The 18,560-nt window shown below is 46.9% G+C and overlaps 1 protein-coding gene across 6 annotated transcripts in view; it reads right to left on the reverse strand.

The window, feature by feature from the left end:
• The window catches only part of Wdfy3 (WD repeat and FYVE domain containing 3), a 168,058-nt gene that overhangs the window by 61,899 nt on the left and 87,599 nt on the right, over positions 1–18,560 (reverse strand). For 5 of the 6 annotated variants that reach the window (XM_032916271.1, XM_032916266.1, XM_032916269.1 and 2 more), the window contains 10 exons: positions 17,369–17,529; positions 15,312–15,423; positions 12,402–12,592; positions 11,291–11,443; positions 7,993–8,066; positions 7,748–7,909; positions 6,702–6,796; positions 3,782–3,902; positions 2,853–3,070; positions 1,008–1,243 (listed from right to left, as the gene is read on the reverse strand). In XM_032916271.1, coding sequence (XP_032772162.1) covers positions 1,008–1,243; positions 2,853–3,070; positions 3,782–3,902; positions 6,702–6,796; positions 7,748–7,909; positions 7,993–8,066; positions 11,291–11,443; positions 12,402–12,592; positions 15,312–15,423; positions 17,369–17,529 — 1,523 coding nt within the window. The remainder of the gene's footprint in view (positions 1–1,007; positions 1,244–2,852; positions 3,071–3,781; positions 3,903–6,701; positions 6,797–7,747; positions 7,910–7,992; positions 8,067–11,290; positions 11,444–12,401; positions 12,593–15,311; positions 15,424–17,368; positions 17,530–18,560) is intronic. The other variant, XM_032916267.1, reaches the window with a different exon arrangement.

Below are 18,560 nucleotides of genomic sequence, written 5' to 3' on the forward strand. Positions count from 1 at the left end.
AAACTCAGCAATGACTCACACTTAGGTTAAAGTAAGATTTGGCAAAGTAAGACTTCCTGAGGGTAGTTTACGTTACACTTATGACTTCTGTGCCAGTCATGAGCACCGGGGAGCGCGTCCTGCTAAGCGAGTCTACCTTGAGTTAATGTAACGGCATGGCTCAGGACTTCATGGAAAATGTTTGCTCAAATATTGACAGTGCTTTGGGTGTCATGTGGCGTTGGATGGGAGCAAATTTGAATTTAAAGGCTAAAGTCTTTATGAAGCTACAGGCGCAAGCTACATTTAGACAAATTTAATAGTCTTCAAGGACAACTCAAATCATTGCTGGTTTCCTGAAAACATGATGTTATTTAGTCATTAAGTAATTAAAAGTTTTCAAATCAGAACTTGAACTTACTCACTGATAGTGCGTGCGATGCGTGCGTGCGTGCGTGCGTGATGTGTGTGTTCGTGCCTGCATGTGCGTCGAGCATACACGATAAGCCATGTGTGTGGAGACCCAAGGCTGACCCCTGGTGCCTCTCCTTGACCACTCTACGGCCTTCATTTTTATGCTTTGAGACAAAGTCTCGTCATTGCCCCTGAAGTTCATTGATTTGGCTAACACAGTCACGAGCTCCAGGGGTCACCCACAGGGTGTGAGGCCATGGCGTCTTCTCACTTGGGATCTGGGGATCTAATCCCAGCTCCTCAAGCTTACACACCAAGCACCCTGCAGGCTCAGTGTCTCCCCGACCCTCCCTCCATTTTTAACGATCTGAAAGTGAAATCATATTCCTAGGTACAGTCGCATTACAGCCCTTTATTCCGTTGTTACTGTCACCAAGGTCCACGTGCACAGACCATCAGACAGAACAACCACAAGAGAAGAAGCAAAACAGAAGCGAGTCTTTTTAGGGCAATTACCTAGCAAATGTTCAGTTTTAAAGTCTCATATCAAACTTTAAACGTCAGAAGCAACAGAGTCTCAAGTTTACAGTGACACCTTACTAGGTAATTCCTACCTGGCAACCCTGCTTACATCGGCTGCTGGTGACAGGCACACTGACCTGCAGGTTCTCGGGCAGCTCGCTCACTGGCTGTTGCAGAAACAAGGCCATAAGGAGAAAATAGAGGGCAGGGACATTTGTGTGCTTAGGGAGGAAAGACTGAAGAACCAGGAACCCGGGGAAATGGCAGGCATCCCGGTTAATCTCCCTGACCGTGGATCTCCCTCCGGCACTCCTGCCCACATTGAATCCTGGAGGAGAAAGGTGGGAAGAGAGTTAGCAACGAAGTTCCCAACTGTGGGACGGACGTGTCTGTCCAGGACGCACACAAGCGTAGCTGCTTGCTCACAGCAGCCCCCATCTCTAGTGTGGCTGCCCATTAGGATACAGGTTCTGACAGAGAGCAGGGAGAGCCAGATACGAGTCTACGAACGCTTCTCCTGGTGAAACAAGCCCTGTTCCTTAGGAGAGGGATCTTGATCCAAAAGAGCGCTAACATCTCCACGCTCAGGTTTCCAAGAGTTAATGGAGCTGAATGGAGAGTCTAACAGAAGATGGCACAGTTTGAAATGTACTCGGTAAAATGCAATTAATACATCTCATTTGTCCTAAAAAACTAAAACAACAACAAAAAACCCCCTGAAAACCATAAACGTGTTGCGCTTAAATTATGTATGAATTCACGTTAAAGATTACAGGAAGAAACTATGCCTTCCTTGTACATCACAACGTGTGCTGTGTCAGAGGCTGCCAACCGTGGCAAAAGCCGATCCAGGCTCACCGTGGCTGTGGTCCCAACCACTGCGTGGGTCACCCAAGGTCCTCTGAAGCTTTACCAGGAGATCACTAGGGAGCCACTGCTGTGGCCAAGAACATGCACACGCCCACCATCCTAGTCTCCACTGGAATCCCCCAGCACACGTGAGCTTCTGCCTACAACCCAAGCCCGGCCTCTGGCCACCCCATCCCTCGGGCAGGGTTCACTGCAGAGTGAATGTCAGCCAGGGCTCCAGTGACTGACTTCCCTCTGAAGCTGTTAAAATTCCAAGTGGAGACACATTTTCTAGTGCTGTGTGAGGACAAGAATGACGATTACTTAACAGGAACAATTTATGTCTAAGTTGCTTTTAAGTATGTGTATCTTTTTTTAAAAAAATGTATTTATTTTATGTACACTGTAGCTGTCCTCAGACACACCAGAAGAGGGCATCGGATCCCATTACAGATGGTTGTGAGCCACCATGTGGTTGCTGGGAATTGAACTTGGGACCTCTGGAAGAGCAGTCAGTGCTCTTAACTGCTGAGCCATCTCTCCAGCCCCCAAGTATAGGTATCTTAATCAATTCCTCAGTGTGACCGAATTGAAAAAAAAATTTGTATAGCAATCTACCACGCTTGTGTACCCAACATCTCATTTCTAAATCACAACGATCATGTGACTTAGATGTTGTCACATCTGAGTCAATGGGGCTCAGATTCTGACACCTCCCAGCTGTGTTACTCACTTCAGCCTTTTAGTCTGTGAGATGTGGATGATCTAGCACACTTACGCCCCACCCAGTCACGTGGCAAATGGGTAGTTACTGACACAGGAAGCAAAAGGCCTGGTCCCTCCTACTGGGCAGTGCCCCTGTCACTTGAAATTATTGAGTTAAAGGTCAAGAAGGCTGTACGTTACAATCAAAGCATAATCAGTTCTACATCTTAAAACTCTCCGGTGTTAGCTTGAATCTGGAAGACTAAGTTTTTCTTTTTACTGTTACTAAAACTCACAACTCCTAATGGCTATGGAGTACACAGGATCTGAAGGCAGAGAACAGCAGCTTATTTTAAACAGCGAGAGCTCCTGAGGTCTCTTACCTAACACAGTTCCGATCTTGTTTGTCAGGACGGAGTCTGTCTGCTCCAGCCAGCCCCCGCCACTGAGTCCCTCTTTAAATTTGATGAGAATGGACTGGTTACTCAGCAGGACAACGAGAATCCTCATGGCGGCCGTGACTGTGGTGGGATGCAAGTGTTCTTCCATGAACATCATGATCCAGTCGAAACCCAGCGTCCTGACCAGCTCTTCACAAGCCCTGTTCAAAGACAGATGGCGTCAACGAAATAGTTTCAGGAGAGCTCACATTTCATATTGGAAAAATACGACTGAGCCTCAGTTTTGAGGTACTGTGAGTTTCAGGGTTCAAGTCAGCCCATTAAAGTCTATGCAAGCCCCATCCTGTTTGACAGGAAGTGGCAGCATCAGATCTAGTGGAGCACCTGCTCTCTCCTTCCCTCTCCCCCTCTCCCTCCAGGGTCTCACTATACAGCCCTGGCTGGCCTTGAACACATAGAGATCCCCCTGCCTTTACCTCCTGACTGCTCAGGTGAAAGGGTGTGCACTGTGGGGAGCGGGTGTGGCGGCAGTCCCAAGATGGCGCCCGGGACTGCAGCTAAGTCTCGTGACTAGCACCTGACTTCTTCACACACCTGAAACTAGCCACGTCCATTGTGAGAGCTGCGCAGGCACACCATGACGCAAGATCAGACCATGACGTGGACCTATGAACTGAGATTATGCAGTCTGGACTGAGGAGGCGGAGTTGAGGGAGGATATAAGGGAGTGTGCTGGGGGTTAGAGAGGGAGAAGAAAAGAAAAGCTTGATTGCTGCTTGCATGCAGAAAGAAAGGTTCCTGAATAAACTGCTTTGAGAAGAATGTTGTGGTGTCGCTCCCTTCTGCGGGACAGAGACGACAGTGCACTACTGCTTGGCCAGGGCTACCAATTCTAAAAAGGTTTCACTTACTGTAAGTTAATGTTTGTCTTTTCTTTGGACGTATAAACTAGCTTTAGCAAGATGTCTAGAAGTCTGTTCCTCAGAAGTATAAGGTTAGCAGACACAAGACCTCCAAACTCCTCTTCTGCTCCTGAAAGGAAACAAACACATTAGACACCCAGAGGTGACAGATAAACACCAGGTCTGTACCCTGACATTCCCTTGAAAACACTTTCTTCAGAACGGCTTTCCCCTACAGCAGGTAAGAGAATGAACCAGGCAAATAATTCCTCTTTAGGACCCTCCAATATTAGCAAGAGTTGTGACAATGAAGGCCTTAGTCCTCTTTCATAGTTTAATATTCTCCCCTCTTCCTCAGGAGGAGGAAGCCATCAGTGAAAGCTGTACGAATAAAAACAATGGCTCCCACAGAAGCTTCCCAGGGGTTGGTAACCTCCTCTTTCTTCATGGACACAGACAGACGCAGCGTGGGAACTCACGGTCCTAGAACAGGCAACACCTATCCTAAAGCTTCGACATACGCAGCGGAACTTTCAATATACGCCGTGAAGACTTGGAATGCGGCACATCCAGATCCAGGCAGCCTTAGGCTGCGCGAAGCTTTTCACTCACTTCTGGGTCTGAACTAAGGTCTTAGAGACCGAATGGCGAAACCTTCTGAAATGAAGCAGCTCCAGGAGACAGCTGGGTGGCTTTCACCAGCCACAGTTCAGAGAACCTTCCAGCTGACATCTGACCTGACTGCAGACGTTTCCCTACCAATGTCTCCTGCTGCACCATGAGTCTGCCTGTGCATTCTTCTACCTGTGCATGTGTCCACCTGTGCACGTGTGCACCTGTGCATGCGTCTACCTGTGCATGCATTTGAAAATCTTGGCTTACTCTGTTCTGTAAACTTCATGAAATTTGTTATCTAAGGCAACCTGAACCCAGGTCCCCAAGCCATGGTCACTCAATACTGACTCAAGAATAAACTTCCTCTTGGTCTCTCTGAGATGAGAGCTATGCTTGGTGTTGAAACTAGACTTTAAAGTTTGAAGAGAGGAATCATTAGTTTACTCAACAAATGCAATACAGAAGGCAAAGTCAGGATTGTAGACCTCAGGACAGCGGCAAAGCCCGCACAAAAGGACCTGGACAGAACCAGAGCAGGACTGGCTCCGAGGTCCTCAATGGAGTGTCCGGGAGCCCAGAGTGTGGGCATCACTAGCCCGCAGTGCCAGGCATGCTATGTGCCTGGGCCCCACCCATACGTCTGCTTCTGCTAGCATCGAGGCTGAGCCTGAACTTACTGTGGAGTTATGTGTCTACTTCTTTGTCTCGTGGACTACTCTAAACTTTAAAATGTGGACTTAGCTGACTGTGGTCACAGACTAACACTCTGGAGGCAGAAACAGGCAGATCTCTGTGAGTTCAAGGCCAGTCCCATCTGTATAGTGAGGTCCGGAACAGCTTGAGAGATACCTACTACAAACAAATGCCTTCAGCTGGGTATAGCGGTGCACGCCTTTAATCCCAGCACAAAGTGAGATCATCCCCAAAGTGAATATATTGCTTTATTCCTTACGATGCTTCAAGGGGAAGCAAGCCAGTAAGTAACATCCCTCCATGGCCTCTGCGTCAGCTTCTGCCTCCAAGTTCCTGTCCTGTGTGAGTTCCAGTCCTGACTTGCTTTGGGGGATGAACAGCAATGTGGAAGTGTAAGCTGAATAAACCCTTTCCTCGCCAACTTGCTTCTTGGTCATGATGTTTGTGCAGGAATAGAAGCCCTGACTAAGACACCAACCAATTGCCAAGACACTGGCTGCTCTCCACATACTTCTGGGAAGGCCCTATCAGCACATACATACTCACTGACACGGAGCAACCAATTGATACCTGTCTTGAGCCTTTGCCCCCACTGACTGTGGGGTAGGAAGGCGCTCTGCACACCACCAGAGGAGGAAGGTAAACACCAAGCTAGACACAAACGCCGTGATCTACGATGGTTACTGCCTGCCGCACGTGCCAGTCTCTTGTCTGTCCTTTCAAAGTTGAGGTCACACCATCTTCTCTTATTGGAGAAGTATACAGCCCTTCTCTTCTGTAGGTTGTAAGCTCTAAATGTCACACAGGTGGTAGCCTTTCCAAGTGTGTAACAGGGCAACAACATCGGTAATGCCCAACAGCGAAGTCTCTCAGTGTCGGTGGGAGTCAGTTCTACCACACCCTCACGTACCAAGACCCACGGATGCCCAAGGCCCTTCCCAGCATGCACTGAAGACGTATGTGTGGGTCACCAACACAAAGCCTCGACCTGAAATCATCTCTACCTGTGGTGCATGACACCAGCAATGCCACATGAGCAGTGAGAAGACAGGGAAGCCCTCTGTGACAGATGCTTTCCCAGAATGCTTCAATATCCAGACATGTAGCATGCAGGCATGGAGAGGAGAACTGTGTAAACTAGGAATGAAAACACAGGTCCCTCAGTGCTTTCCAAACATGCAGCCAAAAACATACATGGCTTAAAAATACAGGTATGTCTTAGGGCTGCAGACAAGCTAAAGAATTCCTTACTCACAGACGTGGGATCTCACGACCTAGGAGATTCCTTTCGTGGGACTTACACAGAAAGATCCCAGTAAACAGGTGTTTCTCACTGACTGCTCAATACTTACCAGGGAAATGATACGAGTTACACAGACATGATCTCCATTACACTATTAATGCTCACCATAACCTACGGTCAGGAAAGATTTCATACACTTTACAATTCTGAGGCCACACTACACTTCTGCATACTGCATAGATTTGATACAAGAGAAACGTAATCAGTAAAAACCAAGAACTGTGACATAGGGGGAAGTCGCGTATTCTCATGTGGAGCTCAGCCTGGCTTGTGCCATGATGGTGAACAATTAGCAGATGATTTCCTTGGCCAACTCACCAGAGTCAGGTTTCCCTTCACTAATGATTTCCATAACCACGAATTTCTCACAGACGGCAAAGGTGGGCAAAGTAGAAGAAATGAACTGGCCAAACCTTTAGGTAGAGCAGAAAATAAAAAGTTTCATTTTTCTTTCCCCCAAATCATAAAATACAAAATGAGAAAACACAGACACACACACCTGCACACACACACATTCACACACACACCACACACACATGCACACACACATTCACACACCATACACACACATGCACACACATATTCACACACACACCATACACACACATGCACACACACATGCACATACACATGCACACATACCACACACACACATGCACAGACACATACATTCACACACATACATGCACATACACATGTGCACTCACACATTCACCGACTGACTTTTTAAAGACACAAGTAGCATAAGCATAAGCTCTCTGGGCCCTGGTTTCTTCATTTATAAAGAAAATGAAAAAGTTAAAATTTTGATGAGGTTCTAAATGACCATGACAAGTGATCACAGGGCAGAATAAACCCTAATAAACAATGGTAATGAAGTTAACTGGGCGGTGCGGTGCTGGTACACGCCTTTAATCCCAGCACTGGGGAGGCAGAGGCAGGTGGATCTCTGTGAGTTCGAGGCCAGTCTGGTCTACAGCGTGAGTTCTAGGGCAGACGAAGCTACACAGAGAAACCGTGTTTCGAACAACATTAAATAAATAAGTTAACCATGCCACGTGCACACACACGAAAGAGCACATGACTGTGGTGTAAGAGTGTGAACCAGGCGTGTTTTCCCATGTGTAAGTGTGAGTGTATGTGACACACACCCTTGAGGTTTAACAGCCTCAGGAGTATGGAGGGACTGACAATTCCTATACTGAAAACGTTCATATCTAGGTCAGCCAGTGTTCTCATTTCTACCTCCTTCCTGTGCTTTATTCACACGATACTGGAAATGCAGCTGTCACATGCGCACAGGACCATGGGGCCCATCCCACTCACCTCCCTCATGTCCCCTCAGTCGGCAGAGACGAACCCACCTGAGCAGATCGTTGCTGTTAGGGAAGCCCTGCAGCAGGTGGCTCAGCACGTTACTAATGGCAGCAATGGTCGGCTGCGACAAGGACATGTCTCGGAGCGTCAGGAGCAGCTTGGGGATCAGCTGAAATTCCCTCATTAACTTGGCATTCTTGGAAGCCTCACTGCAAGAGAGAGATGACTTAACACACGGTAGGATGCTCTCTCCTACAACTGACCGGCTAGCCACGCGAGTGCTGACGGGTACCTGGACTCTGTGAGCAGCTCTATGAAGTGTTCAAATAAAGAAAGATGGAGCTCGTACGGAGCATGAAGCCAGACCTGTAAGAAAACATAAACAACAGGATACTCAAGGTTGACGTCCCCACTGTTAGACGGCAAAACCAAGGACAGCATTCGGGACAACCTCCAGCCATGTACTTAGCTGGATGCAGAGGGAAATGGAGGAGAAAAGTCAGTCACTATAAACAGACCCAACATGATGGAAAATGGAAGCAGAGTGCTTTTACATACTCTACACATTTAGGAATGCCAGAGAAAGGCGATCATAATCGGTGACGTTTCTAAAGCGTGGAAAAACGAAAATGGCCAACCAGAAGTGCATTTCATATAAAAGCATCTTTTCACAAACAAAACAGGAAAAAAAAAAACCCTCTTCAGATGGGAGATTCCTTTCCAGCAGCCTCTGCTACAAAGAGAAGCAATCCAAGCACCAGGCAGATTTACACTAAAGACCTGTAGTGAGGCTGAGGGGACACCGCCTCGGTCCTCAGCACTAATCAGACGGTGCCAATGCCGCTAACTCTAGTTATGGGGCATCTGAAACCCGATGGCGGCATCCGTGGGTACCACACACACACACACACACACACACACACACACACACACACACACACAGACACACAGACACACACACACACACACACAGACACACACACACACACACACACACGGACACACACACACGGACACACTTAAAAAAGAAACAAAAATAAAATTCTAAAACGGATAAAGAATTGGAAACAGTATGTATCTGAGCAGAGAAAGGTTTTATAAAATGCATTTTAAAAATAATCGATCAAAAAATATCGGGAAAAAAACTATTCTGGAGATCATAAAAATTTTAAAATATGTATGCCACCACAGGATGAGCAAGAAGAAATGGAGATGGCCCACTATTCCTCAAAGATAAACCACATTATTTTAGATTCTAGAAAAATGTTTGTATCCTGTTAGGATTCATTTATATTTGTTGAATTGCTATTTTTTAAAAGGGGAGAGATTACTTATAGAGTGTTTGTAGACTGGCAAAGAAAGCAGTCCCAGGAAGCCAGAGTGTACAGGTACTGCAAAACGGAGCCAAAATTTGGTATTCGACTAAATTTATGATGTTTGTATGTTAAATATTAATCGCAGATTTGAAACCAGAGGAAATTCCTGAGGAAACGCAGGCCAGTGGGCTGAGGTGGGGCTTCTTCCTATAGGGGCCGGTGGACTTACGCCTGAGCCTTCCTACTGCTGTTGTCCCTCTGTGGCCTTCAAACTTTCGCTTTTACACATATTTACTTACTTTTGTTTTTGTTTTTCTGCAGTGCACCAGTCAGCGTCCTGGACACATGGCTGTGTATCTGTGTATCTTTACCAACTAATGCAGCGCTTGGCTCAGTCAGGGAGTGTCAGGGGTGGCGGCACAGATATTTAATCTCAGCTCAGCGATCAGCAGGCAGAAACAGTGGTTCTCTATGACTTCAGGGCCAGCCTGGTCTACATGTCATTTCCAGGCCAGACAGAGATGATGATGATGAGGAGGAGGAGGAGGAGGAAGAAGAAGGAGGAGGAAAGGGGAGGAGGAGGAGGAAGAGGAGGAGGAAGGGAGGAGGAGAAGAGGAGGAGGAGAAGAGGAGGAGGAGGAGGAAGGAGGAGGGAGGAGGAGGAGGAGGAGGAGGAGAAGGAGAAGGAGAAGGAGAAGGAGAAGGAGAAGAAGAAGAAGAAGAAGAAGGAGGAGGAAGACGAAGACGCCATCATCTTCCTCAAAGACCTCTAAGAACTATAACTTTGAAAACTTTATTGTGCAGGAGACATGTCTACAAATTCTTGAAGATATGATACAATTATGTCTTTACAAAAGAATGAGCCCTCCAAAGGCAGACAGCATAACCTGAGGAATGATTGACAGCTATCCCAGCATGTCTGAGGAGAGCTGATTGAGAAGCTCATTAGGACGCAGTGGAGGCAGAAAGGACAGACACTGCACAGCGAGAGGGTGAAGTCGATAGGATTCCATGCCCGACTGTTCACAGACAGGAGCAAAAAGGCGGGGTTACTAACAGAAAAAGAAGTTAAGGAAGTGCTAATTTGGGCCAAGGATGCCAAGTTCAGTTAAGGTGTTGCTAGGGTACAAGAGAAACATTGGGCACGAAGTCAGAAGTAAGGCTGGAATTGGAGGCCAAGGTTAGCCAGATGAGAAAGGTGAACATGCCATCACTGTCACAGAGAAGGATCACATTAAGAGAAGCGGGGTGGGTAAAAGGACCAGGATGATGATCACGCCTGAGAGCTGGCAGAAGACGGAGCTGTGAGGAAAGCAACTACACGTGCTCACTGGGGTAGATGCAAAGGGATGAGCACGGGGGGATGGCTACTCCCACGGAAGCTGGAATAAGCTCATTAGAGGGGTGAGGGTGCGCTGCTTGTTGGCTGACCAAACACTGTGTTGGAGTCGTGATAAAAGGTTGAGCTGGGGCTTAGTATCTGTAAGCACTGCTTGTCATCAACAGGTCCTAGTGACATCCTGTGTGGTACAGACACAAAGATGGAGGCAGACAGAATGTCGTCCATGATGCCCAGAGATCCTGCTATTCCCAAGGGATACATCGAGAACAGTTAGTACAGTGACATGGAGTGAAGAGAGCTTCGAGGTTCAGTGAGCCAAGGCCATGGGCGCGCACTGTGTCGAGAAGACGGCAGGGCACACTAAGGGTGGGAGACAGAAGCAGCAAAAACTTGGTCTTTTTGTTGTTTTTTCAAGACAGGGTTTCTCTGTGTAGCCCTGGCCATTCTGGAACTCAGTGTAGATCAGGTTGGCCTCAAACTCAGAGATCCTCCTGTCTCTGCCTCTGCCTCTACCTCCTGAGTGCTGGGATTAAGGGAGTGAGCTGCCACTGCCTGGGTGAAAACCTCGGTCTCTAGGGCAAGCATTCTTTCACTATGACGCTGCCAATAATCCAAATTAAAGGTCCAGATTCTATTTATTTATTGTGGAAAAGTTTATATCAGAATTGCTTAATGGAAATGCCTCCTTCTTAATGACAGGCACAGTGGGGATGGGCAGTTTCAGGATTTGTGTCTTGTGTCTGATTTCAGTAACGTCTGTAGAGCCGGATATATTTGGAGAAAAGGAAATAGTTATTCTACTTAAGTTTCACTAAATGGTACTGATTGATCATCAGGAAATTATAATCTATGAGATAAAACAGTGTAACTCACGATAAAAAGAGAGAAATGTATTCACGAGCCCTGTATTACCGGTCAGTGTGTCTACTTACCTCGAAGTCACAGAGCAGGTCCTGGAAGGCAGTGGAGTTGGGAATAATGGAAGTCTCGTGGCCACTGTCAACCGTGCCCACCAGGGAGAAGGTCAGGTGGAGGATGTGGCTGTTGAGAAGGGAGCGTCGCTTTTTAAGCAGCATGGCCAGCAGCTGGTGGACAGAAACAGAGCAGGCCGCTGACAGATCGGCAGTGTGGAGCTCACACCCCAGACACTGGGCCTTAGGGGTCCCCACCTAATCAGTGGGTCGACCCTTTTTCAGGCTCACGACTTAATGGCATCGTGGCAGGTGAGGCCTCACTCGGTAAAATGAGTCACTGGGATGTGCCTGGAAAGACCTGGATCTTCAGGAACAACAATGGAATAGTCATTGTTTAACGGTTTTCCAGCTTTTGAGTAAATAAGGCACCTAGAGGTGGAGGGGTGTGATATGGAAGGGAGCCCCAGAGAAAATGGGGAGATCTGATCTGATTTCATTTCAATATGATCCGATTTCAGTTCATTCTCTATTGCATGGAGAGAAAGAATGTCTCAGCAAGCTAACTGCTCTGAAAATATGACTGGTTTTCGCTACCCATGGGTTTTAAGTGTACAGATTAAATCAAATGAAGATCAAAAATACCTTACTTAGAAACTACGTCCAGATATTTCCTATAATTAACCCTTAATTACCACCCTGTAGAGTACTGTAGCACAGCGTTCACACTGTATTAGGGGTGATAAATATCTCAAGAGATTACTCCAGCACAGTAGGGACACCCAGGCCGTATGCACAAGCCACACAATTTGATGAGGTGTGCACGGAGACAGGGCAAATCCTGGAACCATTCCTCGGGACAGTGAGGGCCCACAGAGGGCCCACAGAGCATCAGAGCAGAAACATGCAGCAGTCTACTGAACACGGGAATGGCCAGGGACTGAGGAAACCAAAATTAAACCAAACCCTACACACACTTCTCGCTTCATGTGTTTTTGTTTGTCCAGTATGAGCCGATGGCTTTAGGTTTACGCGGACATCAGAATTCTTCCCGAGTTTAAAAAGGTATGAACGGTGGGGGTTGGCTCGTTCGCTGTACAGGGAGGTGGCAGCAAAGCCTACGGCCACAGACCTGGTACCCTTTGATTCTTTCCATCTCCTTGCTGGCTAGCGGGTTGCTCTTGACCACACAGACCAGCGCCTTGACAGCTGCATACAAGCCTTCCACATCAGAGGCCATGGCCACCAGGCCGAGGATGGCTGCAGCTCCTCCGATGTACTGCAGGGTGGTGGCGACCGGCTTAGGGACAAACGTCCTTACCCCTGGTTAAAAAGAAGGTGAAAATTATTCCAATAAATTAACTGTATAAATGAGACGTGAGCAAGACGTACTACACGGTTTGCTTACAGTCACACATATTCCTAAAATAAAAATAAAATGAAGCAGCCAAGAAAGAATCCGGGAGAAGGCAATAAACAGTAATTTACGGACTCCCAGAAAGGTGTGAGGGACGCACACAGGGTGGGTCTAAGGAGAGCATCCGTCATCCAGCACACAGAGCTGGGCCAGAGACTGACAGAGACAGGGCAGTGGCCAGAAGGTCATCTGAGTCCTCAACAGTTTCTGCTGGGGATGTACAGGGGAAGTCTGGACGGGGTGCAGGGTGACACTATGCACTTGAACGTGCCTGTTCTTTAGGACTGAGTTTTTAATGTAGAACTAGGTGTTGGAGAGGTGGCTCGGCGGATAAGTGTGCAGTCTGTGCTGCCACAGGGTCCGAGTCTAACCCTCAGCACGCGTGTTACGTGGCTAACAACCGCCTGTAACGTGTTTAGCCTCTGAGGGTTCCTGCACATGTCTGCACCTCACCTCCCACACATACACGTAATTAAATATAAAAAATTAAAAGTGCTTGGGAACTCCAGTTCCTGTTACTGAGAAGGGTGGAGGAAGGGCACTTAAAGCTAAGATTCTGAGATCAGCGTTACATGAAAGCAGCAGGGAATCGCTATTTTATACTTTGTGAGGTCCACCTCCTCACACGCACACTAACGTACATTTCAAATGCAATGGAGTCATGTGGGGGAGATAAAACTCCCCCTACAAACTCACAGACCCCCAACTAGTACCAGGCAAGGGAAACCTTTCAAGGTATTGGTGAGGAGAGTCCAAGAGAATCCCGAAACAATACGGTTTATGGCTATAGCCCTTGCTTGTCTCCTACACAGATGCTCCCTGACTGGAGACCCAATACCAAGTAATGGGCCCTAAATACACACGTGTGCAGACGACTGAACAGATTCAGCGGGCCGTATGCCTAGGTTGACCCGTTTATATCAGCACATAACAATGGTTAAGAGTGAACAGGCTGTGAAGAGGAGGGGCACTCAGACTTGAGAGGGACAGGAGGGAGAGAGATGATGTAGTTATAATTTAATTAAGTAAAAAGAAAGAGGGAATACACATATTCCCACATATTAACATGAATTTTATGCTTTAAATATTTTTACTAAAATGTTTCATAAATTTTCTATTTAATAAATGCTTTGCAGCAACTGTAACATTTCTATGCATGAGAATGCTGGATTTGAAAACTATCTTCTAAGGCTCTCAGGGCATTACTTTATAGGGAAGAAAGTCTGAAGAGCTTAAACGCTTGGCCTGAGTCACTAGGAGAGCAGAACTTGGACCCTGCAGAGGCTTTGCTCGTTGCTTTCCACTGCACCACACTGTCCTCAAGTTCTAGAGAGGATGTAAGTCAGTGCTCCCTAAAGCAGTGCTCCCTAAAGCGGTGCTCCCTAAGTATATGTTGAATTAGAAAAAAAGGGTTGTTACCATGTGCTGTATCAAATAGGAAATGGTTTTAATAATGCAATATTACCAAGAAAGAAAAGCAGAATCAGGATTTGGCGATCAAAGGGCACTAAAAATTGCAGAAACTGATTAAACACAGAAGGTGGGTGGACCAGTAATATCGTTTGTTAATCTAAGAAGGAATCAGTACCACACACATGTGTTAGTGTCTACTCCAGAAGGCTGGGTGGAATCAGTACCACACACACATGTGCATGTCAGTGTCTACTCCAGAAGGCTGGGTGGAATCAGTACCACACACACATGTGCATGTTCATGGCTACTCCAGAAGGCTGGGTGGAATCAGTACCACACACACATGTGTCAGTGTCTACTCCAGAAGGCTGGGTGGAATCAGTACCACACACATGTGTCAGTGTCTACTCCAGAAGGTTGGGTGGAATCAGTACCACACACACATGTGCATGTCAGTGTCTACTCCAGAAGGCTGGGTGGGATCAGTACCACACACACATGTGCATGTCAGTGTCTACTCCAGAAGGCTGGGTGGAATCAGTACCACACACACATGTGCATGTCAGTGTCTACTCCAGAAGGCTGGGTGGAATCAGTACCACACACACATGTGCATGTCAGTGGGTACTCCAGAAGGCTGGGTGGAATCAGTACCACACACACATGTGCATGTCAGTGTCTACTCCAGAAGGCTGGGTGGCCCGACTGCACTGTTTAGAGCTCAGATCCCGCTAACCATCAACTTCAACGCTGTTGAAGGACAGGATGCTCGGATCTCCAGAGGAAGCAGCAACTCTGACGCTCATTAAAGCTGGTCAGTGCCTACGCCCAGAAGCTCTTCCTTCTAGATCTTTGTGTTGTCTGGAGGTGCTGGGCCTTGAACCTAGGGCTTCTCGGTCCCTGGGCATGGGCTCTCCTGTGGAGCTCCAGTCCCACTTCTAGCTCATTTCTAGGTAAGAGGAGGACACACGAGCAGAACGCCCCGACCCTGACGTGCCCAGCGTTCTGCTCTTCACCCCTTTCTATACGCCGCTGTTTGCAGCTAGTACAGAAGCACACAGGCCAGGGAGAGCTCATGGTTTTTAAAGTTCACTGATATTTGGGATTCATCTGTAAGCATTGTAGGAATAAGATCGATCAGGTACTTAAAAATGTCAGCTTGAGACACCCCCTGCCCCCATTATTTGTATACACACAGATGGTTTAACGCACCCAAGTATCCAATGAGAGCGGCCCCGATGGTGCGAGCTGGCCCATTGAGATGGCCGGCCGCGTTGTGAACCAGCTTCACGGGTGTGGCGTTCTCATGGGAGGAAATGCCTAACTGGAGAACAGGAAGGGAAAAAAATAATCAATGTAATCACAGAAGAATGGCCTGGCGTTTTCATACCACCTGTATGGCTGATAACACATCCTTACTGTCTCCTACCTAGCACAACATGTAACGTGTGAGTATTCTTTAAAAAAATTCTTTTAATTGGGCAAGCACTTCCAAAGTGTGAAACTTCATAAAAGTAATTTAAAATGCAGTCTACAGAGATAAGGTTGGCAGAGATGTTTAAACGGGTCTCTGAGGGTTTCCTGAAGGACTCTTGCCTCAGGTTGGCGAGTGTCCGTTACTCAGAGCCTCAGAGGAGAATACTGTTGAAGACTCTATTTTATCCTAGATCTGATCAGGTTCCTTTGTATAAAAATTTCAAGAATAAAGATCAGACACACAGACTAGGCTCTACTGCCACAGAGCCAGGAATAGAGAGATAGATGTTCTCATTAATATGCTTAAAATTTAATAACATCAGTTACAAAACAAACAACCATAAAACCATAGGGAGGTGGGTGTGATGGTCAAAGCTAAAATTTCAGTGTCTAGGAGCCTGAGATGGGGGATGCCAGGCGAAGGCTGACTTGGGTCAGGTAGTGAGAATCTGCCTCAGAAAGCCACAACGATAACCAGGCAGATTACCAAGCAGTACAACCCCAGCAATTATGTTCTCTGTGTCACAAAGGTTTCCTTCTTAATCAGCTTTTTGTGGAGCTGGGATTATGCCAGGCCTAGGTGTGTGGAAAGTAAGTGTTCCAAGGCTGGGCTATACACATGGCTAAAATCTAAATCGCCAACCTCAGCTTTGGCCCTCAGCCAGACGTTCTAACTTTCCCAATTAAATGAAGTATCTTAATGTTTGGCCTAAATTAGGAGCAAAATAAACCACATACAAATGACACATTCCGGTGGCAATATGAAGATAGATGTGCTAATTAGAGTCCCAGGATAAAACTAAGAAAATGTAGTAGGAGTTATCTGCAAATATAACTACTAAAAGTTAGTGAAATGTGAATTTATACTGAAACCAATCAGGGTACAAATTTCCCCAAAAGCCTAGGTATAACACATTTGAGTTTCTAGAGATAGAATATTTAAAAAAATATGAAAGGTCCCCGAGAAAAATCACTCCAGATGTTCCAGGTTTGCATCAGAAACCCGACAACAATACAACAAAGGGAGTATTTTGGTTAGCCTGAATTGTCAACTTGACACATTTGAGAGAGAAGCCTCCTAAAGGTAACTGTCTAAATCTGACCGTGGAGGATTGTCTGACTAACTGATGCAGGCGGGGCTGGCCCACTGTGGGCAGCACCATCCCTAGGCAGGCCGTCTTGAGCTGTATAATAAGTAAGCTAGCTTAGCATGAATCTGGGGCAGCCAGCAAGCAGGGGTCCTCTACTTTCTACTTCCTGCTCGTGCCCCAACCCTGATTTCATGATGGACTGGAATCTCGGAGGAAAGAAACTTTCCCACCCCTAAGCTGTGAGGATCCTGTCACATACTGACCGAAGCCAGAACAGGAAGTGGATACACAGGATGTTCTGGAAGAGAAGGCTTATTATTGCAGAATGTAACAGTCAGTAACTCCGCCCCCAAGGGAGAAAGATCACAACAGTCTATGGCCACTTTACCAAATCACCATCAAGTTAATGATGACTGAATTTTGCTATCTTAGCTCTAAAGCTCGGATGCGAGACATGGTCCAGGTGGCCTAGAGTGGCGGTGTCTGCAGGGATGGATGTCTTGCTTGTGGAGAACAGACCGCTCTCTTCCTACCTGCATTTGTTGGCCTGTGGGCCTTGTTTTCATCCTTAAAGCCAGACATGATCCATTCTACCAGACTGGCAGTCACCACAGAGAAGCCTGAGTGGTTCGAAGGGGCCCATGTCTACCCTATCCTCCAAGGGAGAGCTGCCATGGTTCACTGGGAAAACACTTGGCTTACCTGCTTCGCGATGGCTTTGCTGTCCAACTTGTTGTAGACTTTCCTGATTCTTGCCACTGTGAGTGAGGACACGGACAGGGCGTAAAGTCCAAATGACACCTTTTCCTCTGCGACCAGAGACACCGGCGATGGGATGATACCTTCCGATTTTGCGTCTTTACCTTCAAAAGAGGAGAGATTCTTTTCACACCTCATCCTCAGGGTACAGTGATTACTCTGTCGCTCGCCTGGGGCGGAGCTTAAATATACTTCACTTGAAGAAAGGCCCTTCACTTCATCTTCCCCTCGTGCCTATTTGTCTGAGTGCAATATAGGGAAGGACTTGCCAGTCATGCACTGTGCACACTGTCTTACTCTCCAACTGCCTTCCCATGAGGACAATTGTGAGGGAAGGAAAAGAAAGTCACTTGTTGTCTAACAAGTCATCAGTCCTCGACTGCATATGGGAAGGAATGAAAAAAAAAAAAATGCCCAGTGTCTGCAGCCTAGAGGGCCTGACTTCTCTTCTCACTCACACCTCCCACCTCCTCAGGACCACACCGCACAGCGGGGAAGAATATGCACGCTGTAATCTGGCTTTTACTTAAAACCTAAGTGGAAACTGTCTCTGCCTCAGTTTCCACATGGATGAAACGGGAGTGACAATGGGAGGAGCTAACGCTGTTTGGGGATTAAATAAACACACGGGGGAGGGGCTGAGAGTGAGTACGACCTTTGGGCATACTGACTGACAGTGCGGGGTATGCTAGCTCTGCCTAGACGCTCTGTGAATCAATGCCGAGTGACCAGAGCTCGACTATCGCCGGCGATTAACGTGCACACTGTCTTGTCAGAACTTCTCTGAGACCATGCGAGGAAAAGAACAAGGGAAGGCAGAGGTGACACAGCACAAATAATCCATAGGCCATGTCAGTTCCTTTGTTCTGTATTTCTTTTGAAAAAAGGGATTTAAAAACAAAACAAAACAAAAAAACAAAATAAATGGACAATTGGGAATAATAGCTTTAAACTTGAGAATGTTTGTTCCTTTTGTAACATTAAGTATTTTAAATCGCTTCGCGTTGTAATAGAAGTTACAGAAGGAAACCAGGAAAGAGGTTGCTCTCTTACAGGGTGAATGCCCTCACCTTCAATCCAAGAAGGAACCCGGGAAAACTAGTTAGCGAACGGATAATGAATCAGAAAAGGGCAG

Source organism: Rattus rattus, chromosome 11, assembly GCF_011064425.1.
Source record: "Rattus rattus isolate New Zealand chromosome 11, Rrattus_CSIRO_v1, whole genome shotgun sequence".
In the NCBI taxonomy this organism is placed as follows: domain Eukaryota; kingdom Metazoa; phylum Chordata; class Mammalia; order Rodentia; family Muridae; genus Rattus; species Rattus rattus.